General features: G+C 36.8%; 1 protein-coding gene across 1 annotated transcript in view; it reads left to right on the plus strand.

Annotated features, from left to right (window-relative positions):
* Window positions 1-6,866: 6,866 nt before the first annotated feature.
* Window positions 6,867-12,628, plus strand: part of LOC111089070 — a 17,105-nt gene continuing 11,343 nt past the window's right edge. Inside the window, exon 1 of the mRNA XM_022400820.1 lies at window positions 6,867-6,921. Coding sequence (XP_022256528.1) covers window positions 6,889-6,921 — 33 coding nt within the window. The 5' untranslated portion in view covers window positions 6,867-6,888. The remainder of the gene's footprint in view (window positions 6,922-12,628) is intronic.

Below are 12,628 nucleotides of genomic sequence, written 5' to 3' on the forward strand. Positions count from 1 at the left end.
CAAACCTGACTAACTTATTAAATTAACTTCTCTCGGTCAATACTAATCAATCTTCCACACATTGAGTATTTGACTACATTTTACATCAATACTCAGTAAATATCCCATTGAACTAACTCAATACATCACCCTTACTTATAAAGTAATATATCTATCTAGGTATTAGTTAAAGTTTCTTAACATCATTTGCCCTCTAGCTAATATCTAAATTAAAATATTAAAAAATATAGTTTACAACAGTTGTTAATCTGTAGTAAGCCAAATGATTAGACTGTTTTTATCAGTTGTTAATCTGTAGTAAGCCAAGAGATTAGACTGTTTTTATCGGTTGTTAATCTGTAGTAAGTCCAGTGATTAGACTGTTTTTCTCAGTTGTTAATCTGTAGTAAGCCAAGAGATTAGACTGTTTGTATCGGTTGTTAATCTGTAGTAAGCCAAGAGATTAGACTGTTTTTATCGGCTGTTAATCTGTAGTGAGCCAAGAGATTAGACTGTTTTTATCGGCTGTTAATCTGTAGTAAGCCAAGAGATTAGACTGTTGTTCTCAGTTGTTAATCTGTAGTAAGCCAAGAGATTAGACTGTTTTTATCGGCTGTTAATCTGTAGTAAGCCAAGAGATTAGACTGTTTTTATCGGTTGTTAATCTGTAGTAAGCCAAGAGAGTAGACTGTTTTTATCGGTTGTTAATCTGTAGTAAGCCAAGAGATTAGACTGTTGTTCTCAGTTGTTAATCTGTAGTAAGCCAAGAGATTAGACTGTTTGTATCGGTTGTTAATCTGTAGTAAGCCAAGAGATTAGACTATTGTTCTCAAGCTTTTATTCCACCTCAGATTCAACGATCAAAGTTCATATTCTGTTCTTTCCCTACCTTTTCACAATTGAAGATGTAGTAGTAGTAGTAGGATCCTCATTTTCTGGTTAAGATCTGGTTTTCGTAGTTTTTGGAAATTTTCTGGGCAAGATGGATGACACGGAAGATACTGGAAACATTTTCTTAGACAGCGGTTAGTAACACTTGTGGCCTCGTGGTTAGCATACAGGCCGTGACTAGGAAAGTCCAAGGTTCGAACAACGATATGCCACTGAACACGTTCCGGACTTTCGCCTTGGAGTCTTTATAACAGTGACTATTAATTCTGTTATTCGATTAAAAGTAACCGCGTAGGTGGCAAATGGTGTCGATTAGATGTTTGTCCTCTGATTAACAGTTTTGAATCAGTAACACCTACGTTCAAGCCTTGGAGGTCCCTGACCTGGTCACATAGACCATGTTCTGTTCAGGTTGACAATTTCAGATTTATATTGTTTGCGCTTTATAGGACGTATCTTTGTATGAACATGTATTTTCTTTTGTTTTGTTGAATTTCGCGCAAAGCTACTCAAGGGCTATCTGCGCTAGCCGTCCTTAATTTACAAGTGATAGGCTAGAGGGCAAGTAGCTGGTCAACACCAACCACGGCAGACTCTTTGGCTACTCTTTACCAACGAAAAGTGGAATTGACCGTCACATTATAACGCACCCAATGCTGAAAGGGTGAGCCTGTTCGGTGACGGGATTCGAACCCGCGACCCACACATTGAGAGTCGAACACTCTAACGACCAGACACGCGTTTTATAACTATGGTTTTTCACAGTTTTCATTACAGTCAAAGGTACACCTTAAGTTGTACAAAAAAGGGGACCCCAAATATTGAATAACAACAACAACAAAAATCGCTAGAGCTCGTATCTCTAAAGCGGCAAAAATCCAAAAACATCTACCTTTTAGTTTTTTTTTTTCTCCTGTAATATTAACACACTTCTAGCAGTAGTTACTTTCAAAATTCAATCACTCAATTTTGTTTTACTTTACTTATTATATTACTAGAGAAAAATGTGTAAATTTGTGGTAGAAAATGACCACCAATATATAAAGTAAATTTTCCACAGCAGAAAACAAACGAAGACTAAAAGCGCACATGTTTACACATGAGTAATCTAATTCCTTCGTGTTTTTTTTACTCGGGCTAATGTTACGTGTGTATAAACACGTGCATATGAAATAGATTCTTCCGTTTTAAGTGGTGTGAGAAACTAGTACACGTCAACTTTTACTGGAGTTATTTGCAATTTATAAGAAAGACGTTCTATTTAACATACTCTCCTTGGAACTACTTTTTCCATTTGAAATCGTACTCACTTTATAATGAGTACAAAAGTAGTGCCTCGCATATCAGTTAGCAAAGTAACAAACTTCTGTGAAGGACGAGGTCATTCTTAGACTATACACCGTTTCCCATATGTACTATTGTACAAAATTAGGTATTTAATACCACATTTAAAGAGACAAAAAGCATGAAGGTCCATTGGAGCTGTACTGTGGGAGTGGACGAGTATGTGGTCAGTGTTTATTATTAAGATTCCGGTTGTTTCGGCCATCTCTCTCTCACGAATGAAACCCTTGATTTCGAGCTGTGGCTGGCTTATGAGCTTCAGTCAACTTTAAATCTTTGTTATTGTTTTATTAACGTTACTAGAGATATGCTCAGCTTCATCGCAGTGTTTTTTTTTGTGTTTTTTTTAGTCAAGTGGTCATTTTTCGTAACATGCAATAAGACAAGTGACAATAAAGCACTGTGGGTCGAACAATTACTAAATGCATTAAGATAAGTGACACACTAAAGCATTATGTGTCAGACAATTACTACATGTATTAAGACAAGTGACACACTAAAGCACTGTGTGTCGAACAATTACTACATGCATTAAGATAAGTAACACTAAAGCACTGTGCATAGAACAATTACTACATGCCTTAAGATAAGTGACACACTAAAGCACCGTGGGTCGAATAATTACTACACGTATTAAGACAAGTGACACTAAAGCACTGTGTGTCGAACAATGACTACATGTATTAAGATAAGTGACACACTAAAGCACTGTGCATAGAACAATGACTACGTGTATTAAGACAAATAACACACTAAAGCGTCTTAATGCATGTAGTAATTGTTCGACGCACAGTGCTTTAGTGTCACTTGTACTTAATGCATGTAGTAATTGTTCGACCCACAGTGCTTTAGTGTGTCACTTATCTTAATACATATAGTAGTTGTTCGACCCACAGTGCTTTAGTGTGTCACTTATCTTAATACATATAGTAATTGTTCGACCCACAGTACTTTAGTGTGTCACATGTCTTAATACATATAGTAATTGTTACATGTACAGTGCTTTAGTATGTCACTTGTCTTAATACATATAGTAATTGTTATATGCACAGTACTTTGGTGTGTCACGTCTTAATACTGTTCGACCCACAGTAAGTGACACTAAAGCACTGTGGGTCGAACAATTACTACATGCATTAAGACAAGTGACACTACAACAGCTCATTCTTTATTTTCATGAGTAAAACAAATTATATTACGTTACACGTTTGTTTGTTTGTTTGAAGTTATGCACAAAGCTACACAATGGGCTATCTGTGCTCTGCCCGCCACGGGTATCGAAACCCGGTTTCTAGCCTTGTAAGTCCGCAGACATACCACTGTGCCACTGGGGGGCTACGTTACACGTTATCTATTTATCTGCGAGAAATCCAGATTCAGAATAATTTTATTATGCTTATTTTATCTTATGTGATATGACCTTGGCCAAAATGTAAGCATATTTTGTAACAAATAAGATCATTATTATTAAGATTGAATACAGATAAACTTAGCGCTTTCAAACAGAAAATTGTATGTTATATTTAACATCTATATATGTAATTTGCATAATTAGACAGGTTCTATGGACATCAAGAACGATTTATTAGGACAGCAAACAATTTTGTCAGAAACCTGTAGAAAGATGTGTAATTCAGCATTTCATCTGTCACGACAAAACCTTAACAAAACATATATAATGACGAAATATAACATCAAATTATTATAAGTAGCCTCTGTGACCTTATATCAGTTCATATTAAACATTCAGTACTTGGTTGGTCCTCTTCATACATTAATAACCTTTGCAAGATGACGTGGCATGCTGTCGATGAGGTTATTGATGTAATTCACCGTGATTTTATCCCAAATTCACTAGAAAGCGCTGCAACTCACCTACAGTAGCTGATTTAGGCCCATGATTAGTAATTTTCAGGCTCACTTCTGCCCAACAGTTCTCAATGGGATTATAATCAGCAGATGTTGCTGGACATGACAATCTTGTAACGTCTTCCTGTTCGAGTTAATCTTGTACAATATGTGCACTATGGACAGTGGCATTGTCATCCTGGAACACAAAGTTATTGCAAACCTTGCCCCAGTGTATGACAGAAATATCGTCTCTATGTGGTGCGCGTAGGAGGCGCTATTGACGTTTTCTTGGAAGATATGAAGAACAGTGTTTTTCACTATGATTAATAGCTGCTCAAACATATACTGCACCACCTCCTCTGGTAAAGACAGTCTTCCTTCATCTGTTCTACAGGTAAACGACGAAAACGAACCCTACCATCAGCTTTAACAAGCCAGAAACAGGACTCATCTGAAAAGATAACATGTCGCCAGTGTCCTAACTGTAAGTTGACATGCTGTTTTGCCCAAGTAACGTGGTGACGGCAGTGAATTCTGGTTAATATCGGTTAGCAAATAGCCCATATTGCAAAATGACATTGTTTGGTCAATCTCCTATTCACCGTTCCTCTGGATAACCTGGAATGAATGTGTTCATGCCATTCCTGTCATAATGTGTTGCAAGACTTTTTTCGACTTTGATGTGTTAACCTGATCAAAACAAGGTCATCTCGAGCAGTAGTTTTCGGCGTCTACCAGTAGAATTCCTGGAACAACATTTCCTGTAGTCCGATGACGTTTTAGGATTCTGGATACAGTACACTGGGGGTACCCTACTGTTCTATTAATGTCCATTTGCTTCATACCACTTCTGTACAGTCGAACAATTTGACGCTCTATAACTTCTAGCACGTGACGAGGCATGACTCTACACCAAGTACAGATAAATTTTCTGAAGAAAGCGTTAATCTGTTTCAAAAAAAAGATTATACTAAAAATACACACTTTTATACAAAACTGGTGTCTATGTGTGTTTTGACGAAAAGTGCTCAAAACATCTTATATAGACCATGATAACAACTCGTACGTGTTTGTCCGATCACACGCTACCTTCTCTGTTACTACTCAATAACAACTCCATGCATGTAGACATTAACATCAATATAGAACAGTATGAAAACATTTTGGCCAAGACTGTATGCATATATATAACGATTATTGAGTCATATACTCTATGAAGAAATAGTTCGGTTGTTTCAATAGAATTATTAAACGTTATCCATCCAACATTTTATAATTATAGGTTTGATACTGTGATTTATGGACAAAAGAAATTATTTTATTCATTTTAATGTATCATTCATTTTAAATATGTATAATTGTGTAATATTATTTACAGATATTACGAATATATGTGTATAATAGTTACATATAATGGCCTCAACTGTTTGGTGTAAAACTTCTAAAAAAACTGGTTTGATTATTTTAATAATAATAAAAAAATATTTGTTTGTTTTGAATTTTGCGCAAAGCTACACGAGGACTATTTGCGCTAGCCGTCCCTAATTTAGCAGTGTAAGACTAGAGGGAAGGCAGCTAGTCATCACCACCCACCGACAACTCTTTTACCAACGAATAGTGGGATTGACCGTCACATTATAGCTCCCCCACGGCTGAAAGGGTTTTTGTGTGACGGGGATTCGAACCCGCGACCCTCAGATTGCGAGTCGAGTGCCCTAACCACCTGGCCATGCTGGGCCAATATTTGTTTGTAGTTAAGCACGAAACTACACAATGGATTATCTGTACTCTGTGTAAGTTCGCAGACATACCGCTGGGCTACAACGAAAAAAAAAAGTCTATCTTCTAATAGTTTTATTTAAAATATTTTTGTGTGCAGTAAGAAGTAATTACTTTTTCATTTGTTTGTTTGAGGACTTCGTGCAAAGCTGAAAACGATCTACCTGCGCATAACCTAATGTTGACTGGAAGAAAGACCGCTAATCAATAATACACACCGCCAACTTTTGAGCTACTCTTATCTAAGTAAATAGTGACATTTGACTGTCACTCTTATAGCATATTCTCGGACTCAAAGTGCGGTGTGTGTGTTTGTGACAATAGGTCATGAACCATGAATTCTCGGACTCACAGTCCGGGCAAACTAATCACTTGGCCATGACTCCGTGAACATTATTAGTACATTTCATTACAATGCCATTATTTTGTGTTTCGCTAGAGTTTTATTTTCTATTGTCTTTAAGTTTGTAGTTTATTTTCACCCCTGCAGTTTCTTGGTGGCAACTTCACTTTCGACGTTACAATGGTTAAAGATTTTGTGTTGTTGTTATTGATCTTATAGTGCTGTGGGATCGAACACTGGATTTTAGCGTTGAAATATTTTGAAGTATCTTAAAAATAATTAATAATAAAAACAAAAGGAACATAAACATTTTGAACTCTTTTAGTTAATAACTCACGTTAAAGTTCCAGTTAGTTTAGCTTTCTTTATCTTTTTTATATTATTTTTACTTTTTTTTTTTCGCTAACATAGCAACCATATACATGGATGAAATTATCTGCTCGTTAGTACAATATATAAACCTTTAAGTATGAGCTGAAAATTTTTCTAATTTCTCCGTTCTTTTCAACACTTTTCTGTAAGACAATCATACTAATTCCCTAACGTGATTCTGACCCCCCACCTGTTGCATAAACCCAGAGAAGGAGGAGGGAGGGGGGGGTTAAGTTCTGAAGCCCACGTGGGAGTTGCGCAAGGAAAGTCTGTTTCCCAGTATAATTCTATATCATATTGTGCGGTCTCTTCAGTTGTACAGTGTCGCTATGTTCCAGGTGGATCTGAACAAGCTCCTGGTGGTAAGTGCTGAAAACATTTAACTTTTAATAGGTAGGAAAGTTACGTCGATATTTCTAGAAACTGGTGGCAATTTTTCTTAGCTTTTTCTTGCCGTTTTTGCAATGGTAAGTATAGCCAGTCTTAAACAATGCCCTAGAGGCGTATCAGAGAGATACACGATTTACCTTACCCTAATTGTTTGGCTTAGTATATTTTTTTATTACGTTAATGCCACTTTAAAAAAACACTGTAAAAGCGATTTACTATTCATAGATAAGCAGTTGGAAGTTATTTTTTGATAAAATAACTTTGCTTACTCTTTACGACAGATACGCAGAACTGGTATGTAGCAAAATCGTTTTTTTTTTTAAGTCCTGAAATTACGGTCGAATCCATACGATGAAGATTCGTTTTTATGTGGTTTGGTGTAGTGTTATCAGAGAGATTTCTTTACAATCAGTTTCTTTCAAAACTAAAACGGACGATAAACCATCCACAACGAATGGGATACGTGAAGCTAACATGATTGTACGCCTATACGGTTATGTGTCTAACAAGTATACATGATTGTACGCCTAAACGGTTATGTTTCTAACAAGTTTACATGATTGTACGCTTATACGGTTATGTGTCTAACAAGTTTACATGATTGTACGCCTAAACGGTTATGTTTCTAACAAGTTTACATGATTGTACGCCTAAACGGTTATGTTTCTAACAAGTTTACATGATTGTACGCCTAAACGGTTATGTGTCTAACAAGTTTACATGATTGTACGCCTAAACGGTTATGTTTCTAACAAGTTTACATGGCTATAAGCCTACACAGCTATATATCTACACATATTTTGAGGATACGAGCGACGTTATCACTCGAACATTAATGAAACAGTGGGCGAAAAAAAAATAAATGAGAGCCTCATTGCATGTTTTAAATTTAATCTTTGACTTTGACCGGTCTCAGTGGTCTATATACAATCGTGGGTTTGTGCTTAATTACAAAAAAATAAACAAACACATGTGAGACAGAATATGAGGAAACCCTCTCTTTATTTATTTGTACAACAAACTTATGTACAAAAAACAAACCTTATTAGTGAGTTGTACCTTTAGTGTCATAGGTGTGTCTCCCCCCTCTCCCCTTCCCCTGTAGCTTTGTATTCAAAGAAATAAACATCGGTACTTTACAGTAGGGTAGCTATAGGTTATGTGAGGTATAATATAACGTTAATATCATCGTTTGTTTGTTTTAAAACAAAACTAGATTAGCCTATCTGCTTTGTCCATCGCAGGAAATCGAACCCCCTGATTTTGGACATTTAGCCAAAATCATGTCCGAAAATATAATTACATCTACACATTGACGTGTATGTATTTAAGTATGTAAATCAATAATTAATTTTATGCCACATAATGACACATACGGTTGTTGAGAGATCTTTTTCGGATACGCGAGCAAAACAACACAATGGTTATCTGCACATAACAGTTCATAATTTTGTCTGTTTTTGAATTTCGCGCAAAGATACACGAGGACTATCTGCGCTAATCGTCCCTAATTTAGCAGTGTAAGACTAGAGGGAAGGCAGCTAGTCATCACCACCCACCGCCAACTCTTGGGCTACTCTTTTATCAACGAATAGTGGGATTGACCGTCACATTATAACGCCCCCACGGCTGAAAGGGCGAGCATGTTTGGTGGGACGGGGATTCGAACCCACGACCCTCAGATTGCGAGTCGAGCGCTTTATTCACCTGGCCATGCCGGGCCCATAATTTTGTACTCATTAACTAGAGGCAAGTCAACCGTTCAACAAAACCTAACGTCAACTCTTCGGCTACTCTAACTGAATAGTGTGGTTTGAACTTGACACTTACAGCACTCTCAAAGGCTAAAAGTACGGAAGTGCTTCGTGTTTTTTTCTAGCAACGGAACGTGAACCATGGTTCTTTGGATTCACGACCGGCCCAGTGAAAAATGAGCACATATATCATAAAGCAACAGAAAAACAAAGTGAGTTTTATAAAGTGTCCCCTAACTGTACGAAATGTAGCACGCATGTATTTATACGGTTCACCAAAACAAATGGTTTTAAAAAGTATTGTACTTGTTGTTCTGTTGAAGTTACGCACAATGGGATATCTGTGCTCTGCCCACTACGAGTATCGAAACGCGGTTTTTTTAAGCGTTGTAAGTCCGCAAAGATACCGTTCTACCACTGGGCTATTATAAAAAAAAGGTAACTCCATTCCTGTTTGTTTTCAATTTCGCGCAAAGCTACACGAGAGCTATCTGTGCAAGCCGTCCTTGATTTAGCAGTGAACGACTAGAGGGAAGGCAGTCATCACCACCTCTCGGGCTACTCTTTTATAACGAATAGTGGGATTGACCGTCACAATATAACGCCCCCACAGCTGAAAGGGCGAGCATGTTTGGTGTGACAGGGATTCGAACCCTCGACCCTCAGATTGTGAGTCGAGCGCCATAACCACCTGACCATACCAGGCCAAGATGATCAGAATATACCGAATTCAAAGTCCCTATTTCTTTCTTTTCAAAAAAAGACATATAGAGGATTATTTGCGCTAGCTGTTCCCAATTTAGAAATGATGAACTGGACAGAAAGTAGCTATTCAACACCACCCAACGCCAACTCTTGTGTCACCCTTTTACCAACGAAAAGTGGGATTGACCGTTACATTATAACGCCCTCGCGGCTGAAAGAGCGAGCATGTTCGGTGACAGGATTCGAACCTGCAACCCGCAGATTGCGAGTCTATCGCTCTAATTAAAGTTCATATAATAGCAGATGTCCTCTGGCTGGCCAACGGTAAGACTTCGGACTTACAACGCTAAAGTCTGGGGCTCGATTCCCAGCGATGGACAAAGCAAAGTTAGCCCATTGTGTGGCTTTGCGATGAAAACTACAAATGAACAAACTTTTAACAAATCTTAGTTTAGAAATATTAAATTTCGTTTGTTGTTAAGCACATAGCTACACAGTGGGCTTACAATGCTCTAACTAGTTCGGATATCGAAACCAAATTTTTGAGAGTTATAAACCCCCAGACTTACCGCTGGCCTACCCTGGAGTAAGATCGATAGGACTATTGAAAGTATTAGGTTACTTTTTCTCCCTTTTCAAAGTAGATGCTATAATTGTGAGAAGACCTTAAATTACAACAGGCCACTTTATATTATACTTTTAATTTGTTTGTTATTAAGCACAAAGCTACACAATGGGCTATCTGTGCTTTGCCCATCACGAGTATCGAAACCCGGTTTTTAACGTTGTAAGTCCGCTGTGCCACTGGGGGGGGGGGGGGCTTTTCCTTTTAATATAGCTTGGAAAGAATGATCTATTTTTGATTTAAATTAATTGCTATAATAATCATGTGTTATCATATCATACTTATATAAAATTCCTAACAGGTAATACTCCCATAAATCCAAAGTAAGACCCTGTACTTACCCAGTTTTCCCTATTACGTTCTGCACATCCTATGATTAAATTGCTTGGTAAACTAATTTACATATTTTTATTAGCAAGAATTCTTGTATGTTACACAATAAAGAGGCACAAACTCTCAGAGTGTTACTTAAAAACTTGTGCTACAGAAATGTTTCATCTAAAGTTACTCCTAAGTCTTTTACAGAGGTGGGCGCGGAAATCAGTTTATCTGCGAGGAACACAGATATAGAAAGGTTCGCTTAATAAGATGGGATCGAACAGGAATTTATGGAGTAATATAAGTTTGAAAACTCAACTGAATTTTAAGCTGTGAGAAATAGTTTGACTGGACACATGTGATTTTAAGTGTAAAATAATCATTACTGTGTCACAAAGCAAAAAAAAAATGTTTCCGTATTTGTGAAGATGCTTAGACATTCGTCTTTACTGGATCAGTAAATAGAACTTCATCTTTTCATCTGTCAAACTGGATTTCTGCAGAACTAGTCACGATGAAAACTAAGTAGGCTTTAACATACAGAGACCATCCACTCGGCCAGTAAAGGACGTCACATTCGTTGACTCTTCTTAACACGGATGTGCAACTTTACTGCCTCATCACCTTAGCCAGAGTAGATACTATCTGCTATAGAAAACAAAGGTATCTAGAGCGAAACAACTTTAATGGCTTACTGAACCGCGTGTTTTTGCCAACACTGCATAGAAACTAACTAAAGAAAAATTTCAAAAATGCCTATAATAATAGGATCACGTAGACAACAGAAGATATGCCTGCATATCACACATCTAAGTTAACAAGTTTGCAAGTCGGTATATCCTGGTAATTATTACTCTCAATGTATTGATTCGCAGGGTGATATGTTTTGGAAATATCGGAACACAAAATATTAGGAACATGGAAACAAATGAACTTAGACTTTTTGTCTTTTTTAGCTAAATACTAATTACATATTTAAGAACATCGAGAGCTTCAATAAAAATAACAGTATTATGTAGTATATAAATATTTCGAGCTCACCAATTCTCTATGAGTTTTTTTATCATTCTTATACAACAACAACAACGGATCCGAATAAGGTAACTTATGGAAGACCATAAGAAACGATTTTAAGATATATATAATTCTAAAGTCGTTCCAAAAAATGTTTCACCATAACATTGGTTCTCAAAGTGTGATTCGAGGATCACTGGGGGTCTTTCCATTAATTCTGATGTTTTTGTTGTTGTTGTTTTTTGCTGTGGCAAGCGAACGCGGGTGGGATAGGATCTTTAGGTGGTTCGTGGAGTCGCTTCTCTTCCGAAGTGGTCCATGCACTAAAAAGTTATTAAATATATTAAATAAAATTCTATAATACAATAGACAAAAAGCTTTAGTCAGGTCTTAAAACAACACAAACATTCGTGTCATCATTAAGATATAAGTTTAATTATTCAAAAAATCTCTTATTAATGATAATGTACTCTTTCTTTGTTTCAAAATTTTCTCACAAAACTACACAAAGGGGTATCTGCACATAGCTGTCTCTAATTTAAAACTGATGGGCTAGAGGGAAGGAGCTAATCTATAGCACTATCGCCGACTCTTGAGCTAATCCAATCAAATAGTGCATGAAATTTGATTGCTACTATTCTAGCAAACTCATAACTCTATGGAGTGCATTTTACCCTCCGTGGTCTGCGTGCCATATGCTCGCGGATGAACAGTTCGAGCCACGCCCGTCTCTTCATCAACAAAATTAGTTTCTGACAATATCAACATATTTATATACTTCAAAAGAACATTTAAAATATTTTTAAAACATTTTGATCTTAAGGAATACACCAAAAACATCACACATTGTATATCGACTTATTTCCGAGATATTAGCGGAAGTGCAAAAACTGTTATATATTTTGTTCTGTTGCCAAACTGCTGTGTAAGAGCAGGAATATCCAAACACTTTCATCCAGAACCTGATCCAACCAAAGTAACGGTCTCTTAGATAGTAAACAAACACTTTCATCCTTTGGTTGGATCAGGTTCTGTAATGGTTTATTAGATAGTAAACAAACACTTTGATCCAGAACCTGATCCAACCAAAGATCTAATAAACCATTAGGATCAAAGTGTTTGTTTACTATCTAACATACCATTACTTTGGTTGGATCAGGTTCTGGATGAAAGTGTTTGTTTACTATCTAAGAGACCGTTACTTTGGTTGGATCAGGTTCTGGATGAAAGTGTTTGTTTACTATCTAAGAGACCGTTACTTTG

The sequence above is a fragment of the Limulus polyphemus genome, unplaced genomic scaffold, assembly GCF_000517525.1.
Source record: "Limulus polyphemus unplaced genomic scaffold, Limulus_polyphemus-2.1.2 Scaffold5165, whole genome shotgun sequence".
Lineage (NCBI taxonomy): Eukaryota > Metazoa > Arthropoda > Merostomata > Xiphosura > Limulidae > Limulus > Limulus polyphemus.